This window comes from Capricornis sumatraensis, chromosome 2, assembly GCF_032405125.1.
Source record: "Capricornis sumatraensis isolate serow.1 chromosome 2, serow.2, whole genome shotgun sequence".
Taxonomy (NCBI): domain Eukaryota; kingdom Metazoa; phylum Chordata; class Mammalia; order Artiodactyla; family Bovidae; genus Capricornis; species Capricornis sumatraensis.
In genome coordinates, this window is record NC_091070.1 from 29,253,663 (window position 1) to 29,273,002 (window position 19,340).

At 43.6% G+C, this 19,340-nt stretch overlaps 1 protein-coding gene across 1 annotated transcript in view; it reads right to left on the reverse strand.

Annotated features, from left to right (window-relative positions):
* Positions 1–19,340, reverse strand: part of PRKCH (protein kinase C eta) — a 236,912-nt gene that overhangs the window by 13,579 nt on the left and 203,993 nt on the right. The window contains exons 11-12 of the mRNA XM_068966672.1: positions 9,056–9,194; positions 8,204–8,392 (exon numbers count right to left, since the gene is read on the reverse strand). Of these exons, the coding sequence (XP_068822773.1) occupies positions 8,204–8,392; positions 9,056–9,194 (328 nt within the window). The remainder of the gene's footprint in view (positions 1–8,203; positions 8,393–9,055; positions 9,195–19,340) is intronic.

A 19,340-nucleotide genomic window follows, 5' to 3' on the forward strand; every position in this document is an offset into this window, starting at 1 on the left:
TCCATGACAAATGATTACAATCCAGAAGAGCACACATGACTTCCTGATCGTTTGGGGATTATAACACCCAGTGGAGTCAACATTAGGAACTCTTTTTTTTTTTTTTTTATATACTTGATGTACAATGTTATATTAGTTTCAGGTGTACATCACAGTGATTAAAATGTTTATAGATTCTATTCCATTTATAGTTATAAAATATTGGCTATATTCCCTGTGGTTGTACAATATATTCTTGTAGCTTATATATATTTTATACACAGTTGCTTGCACCTCTTAATCCCCTCCCCTTGTCTCACCACCTCCCCTCTTCCCTCTCCCGCTGGTAACCACTAGTTTGTTCTCTGTGTCTGTGAGTCTGCTGCTTTTTTGTTATATTCGCTAGTTTGTTGTATTTTTTAGATTCCACATATAAGTGATATCCTACAATATTTGTCCTTTATTTCCCTAAGCATGATACCCTCCAGGTTCATAACATTAGGAACTTTTGAAGTCAGTAAGCCCCCCAGAATCACAGATGGTTACAAAATCCTTGGGAAAGGCCTGAAGTCCATATTTTTAAAGGAAGCAAGGTATCTTACCTTGATCTGGAATTGCAAAACAAAATGAAAGTTCGTGCAGAGTCCTTAAAAATGTCTCAACCTACCTAGCTCCTAACAGATGCATTTCCCAAGCCCTCGGTTTTCTGGCCGAGGACTAACACTGAACCCGGCTAGCACTACTCGGAAGACTGTGAGCATCAGTGTCTGAGGACAGCACACTGCGAAAGCACACTGCAATAGCCCCGGCCTATTTCACAAGTCAAACTAGCAGAAAGGCTTCAGAAGAGATGTTTACACACCCGAAGCCATTCTTTCTCAACCTCCTTAGCGAATCCTCTTCCACTGTCACGCCTTCAACACTGGTGTCCCCAGGCCCCCTCTTTCACTCTTCACCCTCTCCCCCCGTCCACGTCTGCTCCCCTGCCACCTCTCTCCTGAGCTCCAGACCCACGGGACCAACTGCAAGGAATAGACCACTTTCCGAATATCTCCCGGACCCCTCAGAGGTCCCACGTCCTAAACTCATCTTTCCCAGCCCTCACCCTCACCTAACGCACCAACGGTAGAACTGGTGACCGCACTTCTTTGAACAGACATGCTCTGCTCCCCTCTGAGTACTTGCACAAGTTAGTTCCTCTGTCTAGAATATCCTTCCCCTACCTGCCCCCTGCCCCCCGCCGCCCCGTCTACCCTACTGAACCTTTGTTTCTCAACGCCCAGCTGAGACGCTGCTTCCTCTGCCTTGTCCTTATGTCACTTCCCTGTCCTTGACCCCAGAGAGAGCTTTGATCATGCCTCCTTGGCAGCGAGCTAAGTATCCGTTTACGTGTTCTCATTCCTATGAGGCTGTGAGCAACAGAAGAAGCTGTGTCTTTTCAGCTTTGCTTCCCGGCACTTCACACAAGGCCAAGCCAAGCGAAAGCTTCTGACAAGTATTTGCTGGGTGGAATGAGACAGGGGTCCTAATTCCCTCATGTATCAGTTTCTCTTATGGTCACAGGCTCATCTCAGGTCAATAGAGAAAGACTCAAATGCACAATCTTTAAAACACTAACATTCTTATCCTAAACGTTATATCTTATTTTATGGAAAGTTAGATGGTTGGCGGATTCATGTTCTGTGAGTATTAAGTACATGGCACCCTGGAAGCTTCCTTCAGTGGCTCATGTTTCTAAGACAGTTGGAAAGAATCATATCAGGGAGTTATTTGGGTGCTAAACACGTGGGGCTCTAAAGGCAAAGGATGCTTATTAATGAAAAGGAGAATAAAAATGGGGAGTGGCCAGGTGTAGGCTAGCTCAGAACCCTGGACTAGGAGTCAGAAAAAACTGGATTCTGATCCCAGGGTATTTCCCCCTCACTGTGGTATAATATCGGAGAAGGCAATGGCAACCCACTCCAGTACTCTTGCCTGGAGAATCCCATGGACGGAGGAGCCTGGTGGACTGCGGTCCATGGGGTCGCTAAGATATAGAACACAATATTTACCTTCTTAGCCATTTTTAAGTGCACAGTTTAGTGGGATTAAGTATATTCACTTTGTTGTACAACCATCACCACCATCCATCTATAGAATTTTTTTCATTTTCCCAAGCTGAAATTTCTCATCCCTTAAACTCTAACTCCCTACCAACCCCTCTGCCAGCCCCTGGCAACCACCATTTTGCTCTCATCTCTATGAATTTGACTACTCTAGGGTTCTCATGTAAGTGGAGGTCCCTTTGTATTTGGTTTATTTCATTAAACATAATGCATTCAAAGTTCATCCATGTTGTAACAAGCATCAAAATGTCCTTCCTTGCCAAGGGTGACTAATCCATTGTATGCATATGACACATTTTGTTTATCCATTCACCTGTTGATGGACACTTGGGTTGCTTCCACTTTTTGCTACTGTTTAGTTGCTCAGTCATGTCCAACTCTTTGTGACCCCATTGATGCAGCACACCAGGCTTCCCTGTCCTTCACTATCTCCTAGAGTTTGCTCAAACTCATGTCCACTGAGTCAGTGATACCCTCCAACCATCTCACCCTCTCTCTCCCTCTTCTCCTCTTGCCCTCAGTCTTTCCCAGTATTAGGTCCTGTTCAGTGAGTTGGCACTTCACATCAGGTGGCCAAAGTTTGGAGCTTCAGCTTCAGCATCAGTCCTTCCAATGAATATTCAGGGTTGATTTCCTTTAGGATTGACTGGTTTGATCTTCTTGCTATCCAAGGGACTCTCAAGAGTCTTCTCCAACACCACAGTTCAAAAGCAACGATTCTTTGACGCTCAGCATTTTTATAGTCCAACTCTCACATCCATACATGACTACTGGAAAAACCATAGCTTTGACTATATGAATCTTTGTCAGTAAACTGATGTCTCTGCTTTTTAATATGCTGCCTAGGTTTGTCATAGTTTTTCTTCCAAGGAACAAGCGTCTTTAATTTCATGGCTTCAGTCACCATCTTACAGTGATTTTAGAGCCCAGGAAAATAAAATCTGTAACTGTTTCCACTTTCTCCCCATCTGTTTGCCATGAAGTCATGGGACCACACACCATGATCTCCATCTTTCTGAATGTTGAGTTTTAAGCCAGCCTTTTCACTCTTCTCTTTCACCTTCATCAAAGGCTCTTTAGATCCTCTTCACTTTCTGCCATAGGGGTGGTATCATCTGCTTATCTGAGGTTAATGATATTTCTCCTGGCAATTTTGATTCCAGCTTGTGCTTCATCCAGGCCAGCATTTCACGTGATGTACTCTGCATATATGTTAAAAAAGCAGGATGACAATATACAGCCTTGATGTACTCCTTTCTCGATTTTTGAACCAGTCTGTTGTTTCATGTCCAGTTCTGTTATTTCCTGACCTACATACAGATTTCTCAGGAGGCAGGTAAGGTAGCCTGGTATTCCCATCTCTTTTAAGAGTTTTCTGGTTTGTTGTGATCTACACAATCAAAGACTTTAGCCTAGTCAATGAGGCAGAAGTAGTTTTTGGGGGAATTCCCATGCTTTTTCTATGATCCAGCAGTGGATGTTGGCAATTTGATCTCTGGTTCCTCTGCCTTTTCTAAACCCAGCTTGTACAACTGGAAGTTCTTGGTTCATGTACTATTGAAACCTAGCTTGAAGAATTTTGAGAATAATCTTGCCAGCATGTGAAATGAGCGCAATTCTACCTTTTAGATTTTGTGAACACTGATATACAAATATGTTCAAGCCCCTGCTTTCAGTTCTTTGGGATATACACCCAGAAGTGGAATTGCTAGTTTATATGGTACTTCTAAGTTTGATTTTCTGAGAAACTGCCTGCTATACCACTTTCCACAGTGCCTGCACAATTTTACATTCCCGTGAGAGCTACACAAGGGTTCTAATTTGTTTGATTGTTTTAAGTAATGTGCTGAATGGCCTTTGGTGAGTCACAATTTCTCTGGACCTCAAGTTTCCTCATCTATTAAATGAGAGAATTGGAATGGATTTGGAATAAAAGATTTTTTAGGTTTCTTCTAGGAAAAAACAAAAACAAACAACCCACTATATTGGTCTAATTAAATCAAGTTGCAATTAGAACCAGAAAGCAGTTTGAATGGTTTGTGAGGTATGACTTGCTACCTTAAACCCTCTTCTTAATACAATAAGTAGAATCATACTTTTTCAGAGAAAAGGGCAAAGAGCCTAAAAATGCACCCCGCTCTCACTGATGACATTGGCATCTGCTTTCTGAGCATCTAGTCTCTGCTCAGCACTGTTCCAAGTATCCCCCTCGCATCATCTCCGATCCCGAGAGTACAGATGAGGACGAGCTGAGGCATGACAAAATCACACTGTGTGCCCAAGTTCCCGCAGCCAGCAGGTGAACAAGCCAGCATCTGCCCTCGGACAGCTCTGCTCTGCAGGCCGGTTCCACCACCAGGCGCTGACACTTCCCTCCTTGGTGCTTCTCCCCACGTCTTGAGAGCTCCTCAATGGTTTCTTCCTTTTCTTTGATCACACTTCTGTTTAAATATCTCAGCCCTCTGCCAAGAACAGCTGAATTTCCTCAGCTACAGCATTTAAGCCTTTTATTTTTAGGCCTGGGGGCTGAAATGTACAAAGCTGTCTCCGAAATCCTCTCGGCGAATATGTTTTAGTAATTTTCTCTGACATCTTTTCCAGTGTTTTTCAGAAAATTGCTCTTAAGGTATACTCCTTGAGGGAGGAAGAAACAGAATGCTTACCATGTCCCTGCACGGCTTACATGTACTAATTCACTGAATCTGGGGAGTGACCCTGTGACATGGATTTTATTACTTCAATTTACAGATCTTTTGAGCAAGGACACAGATTCAGAGAGGTGTGTTAGCTTGCCAAGGTCACTAAGCCAGAGCATAACACAGCTGGGAGATAAGCCTGCCATGGATTGAAACCCGAGCTGCTTCGTTCAGGAAGATGCCCAACAGAGAACACAGAGAGCCACTTAAGAAAGTCAGTGCTCAGCCGGTGACACAGTATCATCCACTGAGCTGCTGGCACTAGAAAGGGGCCAAAATAAAGGGAAGGGAAGAGGTTCACAGCTTCCCAGAAGCGAGTCTGCAGGGAGAGGGAACAACTCAGTCCTCAGTGAAGAGCAAATTCTCGTGAGGCACCAGAGGCTGTTTTCTCCCAGAACAAAGATTGTGGAGGCAGGATGCTCCTAGATAACATATACACTAATTACCAGCAATGCTTCTATATATATCAAAGATATAAAGTAATTGAGAGAGGGATAAATGAGGGATTAACATACACACATTACATACATAAAATAAACAACAAGGACCTACTGTATGCACAGGGAGCTCTACTCAATACTCTGTAATAACCTGCATGGGAAAAGGATCTGAAAAATAATGAACATATGTATGATAGACTCACTTTGCTGTACACTTGAAACACAATATTGTAAATCAACTATACACTAATAAAACTTTTAAAAAAGTAATTGGATCTATCTGGTTAAATATAAATCATTTTAATAGTTCCATGTGAATCTTAACCTTGCTTAGTAGCTACTCTAGGTTTTATAGGGATTGGGTTAAAAGGGGTGAAACCTGTGTCTCAGATTTAGTGGGGAAGAATTCTCTTAAGAGGATTCTAAATGCTAAAAAGAGGTTGAGGACTTCTTCAACAATTAAAGAGAAGCAGATGTGGGTGATGGTCAACTCAAATGCTGATGTAGTCTCTAAAGATTTCTCCCGACCTGGATTCAAAAGGTATTAAGTGTTTATCAGAGAAAGACTGAACTGGACTGTTAATCCTTAAATAGGGAACATTAAAGTTTCTTGAGGCACAGACTGACTTTTGTTTCCTACCCTTCATGGTACTAAGCACAATAACTTTTATACACTAAGGCCAACAATGCATATTTCCTTATGGCATGAACTAGCATTTTCATTTGAATTATATATAACTCTGGGGTCTTTCTTTTAAATAGTAAAAAAACTAAATCAGCTGTGGTCATTGGACTAAATATGTGCGTCATGGAAAACCATTAGTACTGTGATGGTGGTCACTGCAGGCCACAGGGGATTAGCATGCCTTGGGAGTCAGAAGGACCCCAGCTCCAGACCATAGAGTAATCACACAAAAGTAAGCCCAACTCTGCAGCACAATTTGTTGTGTTATCATAGATTAGGTCATCATAGGTAGCTGGGGCCAGGTAGCTGAGGTGAGTACATTTCCCTTCCAAGGGCTGAGAAATTTTAAGGCATAAATCTATAAAGATAAGCCCTTCTCCCTGATTTTTTATTAATGAAATTATAAAAGCCACATTCTTCTTAGTCTAAATTTTCTACTAAATATACAAATAAAATTTTCTTATGAAAACAGGGTAGATAGAAGACAATTGGTAGAATCCCAAAGTACTTCACTTTTATTTCTATGTGCAATTAAAGCTTCCTCAATATCAGGAGAGCACCAGTGCCTGAACTTGAGAATCAAGTTATAAATTATGATTCACTTGGGCAATATTTGCCTGAGAAGGATTTCTGTGATCATTTCCTGAGAAGTGGAGACTTCTCAGGAACAATCATGCCATCAGCCCCAGGACAGAGTGATCTATAAACAACATGTCCTTAAAATGACACTAATTATATGACTGGAGATTTCCAGAGAGACAAGTCTTTCACCAACAAAGCTAGTATTTCCTGAATTTAGTTTTTTTTGTCTCCAATCACAGGAAGTGACATGATTTGGGCAAAGTAATTTTTATCCCATAGATATCCCCCAGAGAGAATGGATTATTCTGATTTTCCCCTATTTGAAGAATATTCATCTTTATTCTTCCTGTGCATATACTGGGAAATAATAACCTGATTTCCTAATAGGGTATTGACCCAAATTACGTTATTCTCTTATTACATGTTAACTTTTTTTTAATAACTTTATACTTTACTGGTATATTCAGGGTCTACAGGATATATCAGACTGTAAGGACAACAGGTGATGTCATATACCTGGTAATAAACAATACTAAAAAATTAGTTATCATTCTGTACATTAAACAGTTCCTAGAATCAGAAGGTTATTGGCACTTGGCAGGGCCCCAGATCAAAGCCCTGGAAGAATTTCACTTTCTTGTTGGTTGTTCCTTCTTAATTTTTTTCTGGTTTTCTTCATCTATTTCTTTTTAAAGCTTTTTATTTTATACTGGAGCACAACTGATTAACAATGTTGTGACAGTTTCAGGTGGACAGCAAAGGGATTCAGCTGTCCATACAGATGTATCCATTCTCCCCCAAACTCCCTTCCCATCCAGGCTGCCACATAACATTTAACAGAGTTCCCTGTGTTACACAGTAGGATCGAGTTATCCATTGTGTATATTACTTGTTACTTTCTTATTTTCAACATAAAAGCATCAAATCCACATTTCTTCCACACTTGAAAATAAGGCTTCCATCACATTGCCTTAAATGCATAAAAGAAAGACCTTTGCTACATGCTATTCCACACTGCACCTAAATTGTGGGCCTGGTACCTGACCTGCACAAGGACCACATGGAAGCAAATGAGATCTTGCCCAAGTCTGAAAAACGTCTCCTCTCCCAACACTACTGGAAAGGCCCCTTCATCCTGCTCCTTGGCTGTTGGCAACAGAAACACAATCAGTACAGAAACAACTGGTAGTGCCATTTACATGACCCAACAGCCTCATACGTCCTGACTGGATGAAACAGGAGCATCACTTCACCGACACTGAAGCCATAAGTGGTAGAAATACTTGCTATTTGGCCAACAATGCTATGAATGGCTATGACGTGTGCTCAGTTGCTCGGTCATGTCAGACTCTTTGCAACTGTAGCCCACCAGGATCCTCTGTCCATGGGATTCTCCTGGCAAGAATACTGGATTGGGTTGCCATTTCCTCCTCCAGGGGATCTTCTTGACTCAGGGATCAAACCCACATCTCTTGTGTCTCCTGCATGGGCAGGCAGATTCTTTAGCACTAGCGTCACCTGGGCAGTTGGCTCCAAAATAACTATTGCATAAGAGGACAAAAAAGCCTGAGAAAACTCTGGTTCTTTGATTCTACAGATTAAAACACACATTTCAGTTAGAGCCATTAGATAGTATCACAAACTTCAAACCCAAACAGCACACATAGCAAGCTGGTTTGCAATAGCTGGAAAGCTGGCTAAGTATGTCACACTTACAGATTTCAGGATCCCTGTGGCATCTTCATGCAGCCATGTAGGGTAGACCACTTCATCGTTCAGTATGGCCTCAAAGAGGTCATCTTCGTTCTCTGCCTCGAAGGGCGCGTGGCCACACAGCATCTCGTACAGCAGCACGCCCATAGCCCACCAGTCCACCGCGGGCCCGTAGAGCATCTCCTGGAGGATCTGTGCAAAAGGGGTGACGTGAGAGGAGCTCTGTGCATCTGATGAACAAATGCACCCTTAATGAGTACAGAAAATGAAGGATTAGGAGCTGAAGTAAAGCAAGGGAATTTCCTGCCCTGGCATGCATGTTTCGGTCCACCTCCAGATTGGGGTGTATTTTCCTGGGGTCAAATCAGAGGCCTTCTCATTCCGGCGGTCAAACATCTATGATCTACTTAGGCCAAAGTAATAGTATACGCAGATCCAAACCAGAAAGCACTTTGGGACTACATCTGTGGAGGAGGAGGAGATGGGCTCACTCATTCATATGGGGGCAATTCAAGAGCTTGTGGTTATTTCTACCAAATGAGGCCAGAATCAAAGCTCTGTGTAGAGACAAAGAAGAAAATTAAATGGGCCAGGTGTAGCGTGCACTTTGTCCTCATTCAGGGCTAAAGCCTGAAGCAACTGCAAAGTTTACAAAACTCTTTTGGACTTGAATTTGTACTGGGAGGAACCAAGGACATTTTCAGCCATCATTCACCCAAGGAGCCAGAGAGGAGTCTGGAGGTGTTAGCTTTCAATGCTGCCCACAAGCTGCAGCGTCTGCTTGGCCTTGCCTTTCCGATGGGGCTGCTGGGGAGTCTGGATTCCCCAAGCTGCTTAAGCAATGAGCACACTCACCTCTGGAGCAATGTAGTCAGGCGTGCCGCAGAAGGTGGCCGTGGTAACCCCGTTGCAGATCCCCTCCTTGCACATCCCGAAATCTGCCAGTTTGCAGTGGCCCTCGTGGTCCAACAGTACGTTGTCCAGTTTCAGATCTCTGCAAGAAACACAGAGCAGCAAATATGGTGGGGCAGCTGGGCCCCAAACCATCTTCCTGGCTGAGCTGGGTCACGAGATGGCGGGTCAGACAGCCAGGAGAGCTTTCTGCACCCACCCTTCAAAGGGGACACACTTCTTTGTGTTATGTGGATAACAGATTGAGATCCACTCTTGAAATCTGCCTCGTAGTCCTGGATGATGGTTCCATCTGAATGGGCTAACCACATATCAAAACACAGGCTGCCCATTAAAAACTGACAATGTGACTGCCAGGCTTCCCACTGACCACCTATACAGGAGACATCCACCCACCCTACACCCTGTTCTGTGGCATCTATCTCTGCCCACTGGCCTTCGCTCGGTGAAGTCCTAGAGCACGTGGCCACTGTGCGGCACACATTGTGATGGGCATCAAGAGCAAGACGACCCTTCTCCCTAAGGACCGCACTGTGTGTTTGGGAGACAGATATTCACCAGACTGTCACCTCCATAGAGGAGGCATCAGATGCATCTGGTTCACACTGTGCCTAGCATAGTGCACTCAATAAATCTTTGTTCAAAGTATATACACATAGATAAGTGTGTGTGTGTGTGTAGATACATAAATATGTGTGTATACATACACACATATATTGGAGAAAGAGGAGAGGAGAGTGATGGGGGAGGGAGACAGAACCAACTGTTGTGTAATACAAATGGCATGAGAGAAGCAGGAAGCACGTGCTGTGAGAGAAAAACAAGAAGGAACAATTCATTCCTATTAGCGGCAGGACAGAGGTCTGCGCCACAGTAGAGGCAGAAACTGAGCTGGGTCTTACAGCATGAGTCGGTCTTCCAGGTGGGAGGCGGTATGAGACGGTCACCGTGGGCAGGGTGGACAGGGCCAGCGCACAGAGCAAGAGCAGAGATGAGGTGGGCTCAGGAACCCCACGTGGCATACGAGGACTCACATGAAACACTGGGGCCATCAAAATGCCAGGGCTAGAACGCCAAGTTAAGTCCATACTGTGAAGGGCCCTGCATACCACACTAAGGAATTCTGATACTTAGATATTAGGCAAACATGACCCACTGAAGCTCTCTAACTAAGTTTTCCAGCTGATGAGAAAAGATCAGCTAGAGGGAAGCTGAGAGAGTCCAGGGAAGAGATGGTAAGACCTGAACTAGGACAGTGACAGATGGAATGGAAAGTAGGGATCAGTCAGCAGTGCTTGGGAAAAGACTATCAGGATTAAGGCCTGATGACCACTTAGAGGTAGATGAGGAGAAGCAGCAGCAGAACTGATGACTCCCGGGTTTCTGCCTTAGATTCAGTGGGTTAGTGGGGACATTAATGACCAAGGAAAAGCAAAACAGAAGTGAGAACAGGGTTTGTTTGGGTATAGCCCAGATACATAGAAACCTCAGACATTATAGTGAGTGCAAGGCAAAGCACTCACCCTCCCTCCCCTAACCTGGAAGGGCAGAATCAAGGGAAGTGAGTTTCCAGCAGCAGAACTGCTTGGTGAAGGGTATTGATAGAAGTAGGAACATGGGTCAAATGTCAGTAAAACTGTCTGCAAATGAAAGGCAGTGCTCCTAAACACCCCATCCCCGACATAGGCTTCTGGCACCAACTGTCTCCCATTGCCACACCTACCAGGCATCATAACAGAGGGAGGCTGGCACCACGGCAAGCTGGGAGAGTCCCACACACCTACATCCTATTGTGGGCCTCTCAGTCTAGCCTTGGGGGAGGATTGGGGGAGCAGCCCTGCCTACAGGGCGACAAACTCTATCCTTTGATCTTTGAAGGAAAGATGTGCTCGGAGGCAACCACACTGGCTTAGCAGGGAAGGAGGCTGCCCAGCCAGCAGTGATGCTAGACGACCACCCTGACCTGGAGGTCTGCAATCAACTGCCAGGTGGGAAGCTGCAGTAGCCGCGGCCTCCCGGGGCTGTGCTATGCAGAGTGGTGGTGGCCCCTCACTGGGCCTCTCCACAGCGGGGGCTACTGACTGCTGCTCTGGGCCTTCGCATCCCCAGGGGGCTGTGTCGAGGCATCCGTGGCTCTGTTTTCCCATGTCTTCCCATCTCTACTCTGACAATAAAGGCCTGTTGGGCTGCTTGGCCCAAGGGGAGAAGAGGCTGGTCGCTGTCCAGCCCGGGATCACATTGCGACTCGGGGGAGGCAGGTGATGACAGAACTGGCAAGACTGGTTTCCACACTGGGCCCTGCGAGTTGATGCGGCCGGACCACGTGGGACCTGCAGACAGGGGTCACTGGAAGCCACGCAGGCAGGAGAACCAAGTCCCATTTTCCAGGAATCCCTGGATAAGCAAGATGAGAGCTGCAGCACTCTCTGAGGCCAGCCTCCGCTCTGAGCTCATGCTTCAGGCGTCTTCCGGGTGACAGGCGGAGATATGCTGGGTGCCACTTCAGCAATGCGAGGCTCCTCCACCTCTAAACCAGACCCGACCCTGGCCCCCCAGTCGGCCTCCTGCCCCTTTCCCTGGGCAGAATCCCACTTCCCACACAAGCTTTCAGTAGGCTCTGGTCTGTGGAAACCGTGTCCTCCTCCCCTGCCCTCTCAACACACACACAGTATGAGCAAGATTTATTAGCCCACATGAAGGCAGGATCCCAGAAGAACAGGTGTGTGTGTTGCAGGGAAGCAGGAAGGATTCTGGTCACAGCCACTGTCAAGAGCATGGTCTCAGTTGTTCTTCTAGAAGTGATTTCAGACTCAAGGCCCTATTAGTGCCCGGTTGGCTGGCTCCTCTGGGGACTCATCAGTCCAAACACTGTCATCTCTAATATCTGCCAGCCACTTCTCATCAGCTCCAAGAGGGATCAAGGCCTTAGGGGATCTGAGCCTCGGGGCTGGCTTTATCAGCACCATGTTCCAGCCCAGCAGCCCACCTCTGTGTGGTCCTACACTCAGAAACCTCTGACTCTCACACTGCCAGAAATGGTGGCTGCATTTCTAAAATCTCCTGAAGCCACTGTGCCTGCTGAGAGCTTGGAAAGGATCTCCTTGGGTAGAAGAAGCAAGTGCTAACAGAAACTTACAATGGTCTAAAGAGCCGACCTGAGATTGCTCAAGAGAGCTTGTGACTAACGTCCCAGCTAAGCGGTTTGACTGCTTATTACTCAGCAGCTGTCACAGGTATCAGGACTTGTTCGGGGAGGGAAAAGTGCTTTGTCATCAGTTTTATACGCTGCCCATCACAATGCCCTCTGCACAGAGAAGTCTTGGGACATGGCCCCGCTGCTCAGGGCAAGGAACTGAGCGGCCCTAGGGATGTGACTTCGCCTGGTCATAGGATGCCCCAGGGCAGACAGGCCAGTTCTACACCTCAGTCCTGATTTTGCAGTCTCCTTTTAGGCATTTTCAGAACTGGACCAGCCTTGAGGGAAATGCCATTGCTGGTTTCATACCAAGTACTACCTAAGACCCTGATGCTGGGAAAGATTGAAGGCAGGAGGAGAAGGGGATGACAGAGGATAACATGGTTGGATGGCATCACCGACTCAATGGACATGAGTTTGAGTAAGCTCCAGGAGTTTGTGATGGACAGGGAAGCCTGGTGTGCTACAGTCCATGGGGTCGCAAAGAGTCGGACACAACTGAGCAACTGAACTGAACTACCTAACAGGATAAAACTCTCAACTAGAAATAATAAGGGGGGTTGATGAAGAGCATAAGATAACCTGAGGATTCAGTTCTGCCCTCAGCCCAAATGTCTCAAACCTCCACTGTGAGGTCTGTGCTGATGTCCGCAGAGCACCCAGTTCACAGCTCTATGACCGACAACTTTCACTGCATTCGCTGCATTCTGTCTGTACACCTGTCTCACCCCTTGGCTGGGGCTGAGGCTTATTGCTCCCTAGCCTCAGCGCACGCCTGGCACAAGATGCTGACCAAAGAGATAAACAGAGGCATTTTAGATGGGTCACAGTGAGTTGCACCAGCCAATTCAGAGCCTATTTTATTTTGGGGGGAAGGAATGAAGTTCCATAAACTTCACTGGGACCCTTGTGCCAAAGTAATTAAACCTACAAAAATCCAAGTGCTTTTCCTCTTGGAGAGAGATGCCAGGGGTGAAAGAAAGAGCCCTGAAATATAATAAATTCAAATTCTTTGCTTTAGTAGAGCTAGGGAAAAGACACCACTTTAGGAGGGGCAATTATAAAGCAGAGAGGACCCAAGCATAATCCTTTCCCCTGGCTCACACACATATGAAAGAGGAGAACACAGAGCCATTTGTGGCTATTGTCAGCTTCCACTCTAAGGGTAAATAGCTATTTTCACTTAAACAAAAAAACCAAAGCAAAACAAACAAAAAAAAAGCCACTCTTTGACTCCTGAATTGAATATGAAATAGGCAGAGAGGTCAGTTTTTGGCTTTGGACTTCCTCAGCCTCCCCAGCCAACATGTAAGTCAGCAGCCGAAGTTAACAAGGCTCCACAATGAAGATTACAAGTTCATACAGGGCACAGGCTCAGATCCTAAAACACCAAATACACAATTATGGCCTCATCATTCATTAGCTTATTGAGCAGTGGTATTTAATAGCTCTACCTTTGTTATGCAAGCACAGAGGGTAGAAAGAGTTATTTTATCCTCCCTGATGGTCTGAAAGGTGCATTGTTCTTGCCTGGGTAATGAGGGTTACTTAAAATGCCCACAGTGGTTTCAGAGAGGATTCTGAAGTGGTTGAAAACAAAGGAAATTCAAAAATTGTATTTGTTTTGTTTCCACCATGAGCTATTCTGAGAGTCATAAAACAGAATGACAGGAGGTCTTACTGCTTAGTTCTCTGGACTCAGTTATTCTTCCAAAAGAAATAAAGAACAGTGAGTTGAGACTGGCTCCTTGGACAACAACGCATCTAAGAGGCTATTCAGAAGCTATTTTTAATGTATCTCAAAAAATTGTATCATGGAACATTTCAAACTGATGTGAAAGTATGGTGAATAACATAACGACTCCTGTAGTGATCACACAGCAAAAACAGCTATCAATGCCCAATCGTGTTTCCACTGTACTTCTACTCCCTTCTTGACCCATCTCTTTAGTCGGATCTGCAACCAAATCCAAAATATGAAATCGTCTCATCTATCCATATTTTAACATCTAAATCTAAAAGACTATTTCTTAGATAAAGTACAACTTTGCTATTGGTTACCCTAAAATATACAGTCAATATACTATTTTAAGTATATTGCTTTTTTTCTGTTTGCTCATTTGTGTGTATGTGTGTCTAGAGAACCTGAAAAAACGTTCTGTGGATGATGATGATGATAACAAAACAACAACGATTAGTGTCAGTAGTAGCAACACACACTGAATGTTCACTAAATGCTAAGTGCTTCATCCACATTCTTACTTTACCTTCAAAACAACCCTATGAAGTAAGGTCTACATCAACATCATTTAGTGATCCAGGGACAAAGTCAGGATTTGAATTCAGTTCTGCTCACCTCCCTCTAAGTCCTGGGCTCCAAACCCACCACAGTAGGCACCCTCTCTTCCATACAGTGCTACTGTGTCACTGGCTAATTCTCCTAGTAGGCGGTTTCCTGAGAGAACTTCATCAATTAAAACAAGAACCATCTGATAATCAACAAATATCCTGAGACTGATTTGCCAAATAACGTGTCACATTTTTGTGACACATTATTAAATGCATAATCAAAATTCCAGAAAAATAAATTTTTTGTTTGGTTCTTAACTTTTGCGTGGAGGAGTTGATTAATTTCACACAGTCCTTGAAGGTACAGGAATAGGGGAACACATAGCAAATCTCTTTCTAGTTGTTAAATACTATGACGATAACTCTAAGGGTAACTTTTCTAAGGAAGAAAAGCTGACGTGTAGGCAAGAGTTAAGAGGTGGCATTTGCCAAGAGAGTGAATTTGAATTATGACCTTAGTCTCAAAACAAAACCATTTAGGGTTAGTTTGTGTTTTAAATATCAGGGTTTATATAAACTTGACAGTTTTTTGAAGCAGGGCCAATTGTATTAAATTGGTAAAAGAATTCTAAAACGTCACTGAAAAAGCAAAAGCCTAAAATGTGGTTTTATCACATGTTATAGTAATGCCATTTGTGTGCTATCTAACAGAAGACATTCAGCCATTCATTCATCCAACTAATCTCTGGGTACCATCCATGAGCCAGGCAATATGCAAGGGACTCAGAAGATTAAAGGAGACGGGAAAGAGCAGGAGCCTCATACAGCAGGGCCCAATAAGGATTTCAGACTTTGGTCCAAGAGGGAAAAAAAAAAAAAAAAAACATTGAAAGGTCCTATACAGGAGAAAGATGGCATTAATCTGATTTTACAATAAGCCCCTCCAGCTACAAGGAAAACAGGTCAGAGGGGACGAGACAGAACATGAAGAGACCAGTGGGGAAGCTACTGGAGTATTCAGAAAAGAACTGATGGTGGTCTGGACCAGGGGCGGGGCAGGAATGTAAAGAGAGCTAGACAGATGGAGAGCTGCCAGGGGAAGGCAGTAACAGGATTTAGTAATGGAAGGACGTAGAAGGTAAAAAAAGAAGAACGTGTGAGCATGTTCTGACTCAAAGAATTTATTTTGGACATATCGAGGTATTTTTTAGACATCTGAGCAGACATGTTTAATGGGCAGCTGAATATACACTGCTAGAGCTTAGATGAAAGGCCAGGCCAGGGACAGAAAATGACGAGTCATTAGTTGGGTGTGGATGAGTTCACCTGGGGAGAGAGAATGGAATGGAAAGGCAAAGGCTTGGGATGAAGCTTTGGAAAGAGCATCCTGAGGATAACATCCCTCGTCACTTTCACACTCAGACCACAAACACTTTGTAGTTTAGTCACTCAGTCGTGTTCGACTCTTTGCGACCCCATGGACTGCAGCCCGCCAGGTTTCCGAGGCCTTCACTATCTCCCTGAGCTTGCTCAAACTCATGTCCATTGAGTCAATGATGCCATTCAACCATCTCATCCTCTGTCACCTCCTTCTCCTGTCCTCAATCTTTTCCAGTGAGATAAATTACAGTCAGAGTGGGTAGCACAACTGAGTACCAGGAAAGAAAGATCCAACTCTTTTGCCTCCAATGAACCATATGTAGTCCTGTTAAGATTTAAAAGGCTTAGAAAATGTTACCCTTTCACGTTCAAAACCATTTCATGAATTCTTTCTAGGTTAAACTCGCAACCTCTGCTACATGAAGGGATCCTTTGGGGAGTGTAGCTTTAGGCCTTTTACTTTACAAAGATGTTTGTTGCTGTATTGTGCATAACAGAGCAAATTTTGGAAGCGAGCTAAATTATTTATTAAGAGGGTAACAGCTAAATAAATTATGGTATATCCATGACAGAATTTTATGAAGGCTATTAAAATTGTATGAGGTATAATGAAGGACAAACAAACACAGGGAAATGTCTGTGACAGAAATTTTGTCTTTCGAAAATGATTTCTTTTGTGATTATACAAATACTATTTTCATTATCTTAGATTCCATCATTCCTGAAAAAAATTATGGAGAAAACAAGAACAGGTTTGTAGTCATATAATCTTTTCTTAATGCTACACTAACAAATGTTATGAAGTAACTTACTTTTCTCACTTAATGAACTTTTGGACATATTTCTATAGCCTGTAGATCTGCCTCATTCTTTGTAATGGTTACATAAAATTCCATTATAAAGATGTTCCCTAATTTAATTAGGTCCTTCTCCATAAACGTGTAGATTGTTTCTAATTGCTTGCATCTTTAAACACACTACTCCATGTGTCCATGGAGTAATGAACATTATCTGCACTCTTAAAGGAGGGTTACATTTTCAGAAGTGGAAATGCTGGGTTAAAGTGTACAAATGTTTAAAATTTAAACAGACATTGAGTAACTGCCCTCTAAAAAGCTGGCACCAATTTATACTCCCACCAATAGTGTACAAGAGCATCCACTTACCTTCCTTATTCAAGTTAGATGTAATCACCCTTCCATCCTTGCCAATTTGCTAGGGGAAAATGATCTCACTGTTTTACCTTCATTTCTTGATTATTGAGATTAAACTTAAAAAAAAAATCTGTATGGTTAATGGCCATTTGTATTTCTTCTGTGTGCTGCCTACTCACAAGTTTTACCTGTTTTAAAATTTGAGTTAGATTTTGGATTATATTGTAGAGATTCATTACACATAATGGACAGCAGTAATTTGTTATATTGGTTGCAAATATTATTGTTCAGCTTGTTTTATGATAACTTTCATATTTTTATATAATCAAATCTATCAATCTTTTTATAGCTGTTGGGTTTCATGACTTATTTTCAGGATGATACAATTCTAAATGAAAAAGCAGAACACAAAATTGTACTTTCAATATTCTCTTAATTATGTTACAACTGTTGGAGAGGGAAGGAAGAAAGATCGGAGGGAAAAGGGAGAGTTGGGGAAAGCTAAAAGATGACATGTCTAGATGATATGTTCATGAATGTTTTCTTTTTTGAACTTTCTAAATTTTTTGTAGGAATTACATATTACTTTGATAACCAGGAAAAAGGCATAAGATATGTATTTATATATTTTGGCTTTAATCCTTTTCTTTAGTCTGGCTACTCTTTCAGGCTATAATTCCCAAGGAAGATGTGTAGGGAAAGTGATCTACTGGTAGGAATGGAAACGATTTATTCTGGAAACCAGGTTGCTAGGGCATGTTGAAAAAAAGCGCCTTACTTCCTTAGGGAATGTGAACATTTGTGTACTCAGAATTCTGACCTGTTGTCATAAGCTCATTTTTTTTAGCCAATGAAATTATTTAAAGTGTGTCACATGTACGTAATTATCATGAATGGCATTGATATTTTCAGATGCTCCATGATATGTCCCTAAAGTCTTAACAAACTTAAAGATGAAAACGAGGCCCCTGCTAAATGAAGCAATGTTCTGAATTATTAAATGAGGTCCCCATGCCATTTGTCCTCATAAAGTGACATTTTAGCTGGTGTTTGTGAGGCTGACCTATTGCAACACTGGCTTAAGAACTAATATATGAAGCATGAACATTCATCATTATGAGAGTGAATGTAAAATAACTTATTTTCCAGGGAATGAAAAACAGTAAAACAATTTCCAACCCAGAAAATGTTAGAAGCTCCTTTGTGGCTCTTTTCCCCCTACCTTTTCATATTTCTTCCCAACAGCTACTTGAGATGGGAAATGATCATAAAAAATGACTCTGTGGCAATGACTCTATTTCATCCCCTTTAAAACAGAGCCGGAGACTCACAAACGAATCCCCTGAGGCCAGGTGCTGGGCTCCATCCAGCTCTGCTGTTTGGTGCACTCGATACACAGGCAGCTTGTTTCCACCATCACCCCTGTGTACACATAGGACCAGCTTGAGCAGAGGGATTGAGAAAGTTCCCCCTGCCTTGTCTGATGGTAGGGAAAAAAAGAAGCACAAAGAAAACACTCGCTGACTCTCTGGACAAATGCAAGAGGCAATGAGTTTGGCTAATGTCCACCCCGTGTGGATCACACACCTCCGGAGGACCATCAGATGAATGAGCCATCAAACTGGCAGTTGAGCCTTCCACATTTTTTTTTTTTTAATTCCACTCTCCCCTACACTTCCAGGAGGGTTGAAATTCCCTGGCTGAAGCAGCACAAATTTATTTAGGAGCTCCTTACAGTACTTTTATTTTATAGTTGCCAAGAAAAGACTCTCACCAATCCTTCTTGTCAAAACACTTCCTACGAGATGCCTGGCAGCATCCCGTGGGAGAGCAGGAGGCAGAGTGGAGGGCTTGGGACAAAGACACCAAGGAGATGACAGCCCCTTGGTGGCCAGGGACCTTCTGGCCATCGGGCCTAGCTCCAACAGAGAAGAGATGATGGGTACAACGTCAGACCTGGACTTGATGACTCAGGGGAAACATAGTGATCAACAAGCTGAATCCTCCTCTAACTACACAGGCCCCCCACTGCAGAGAGCCAAGTGCAACTGACCCATGGAAAACCACCTGCCAGGGCAGCTTGGCTTCCCAACCACAGAAATATAACAAGGAAATAAAGGTTCTCCAGCTGCAAGATCACCAACAGCATCAGGGAGTCATGGGGATTCTGAGAGCCTGCAAGCTGGGGTCAGGGTAAGCAGGCAGAAGC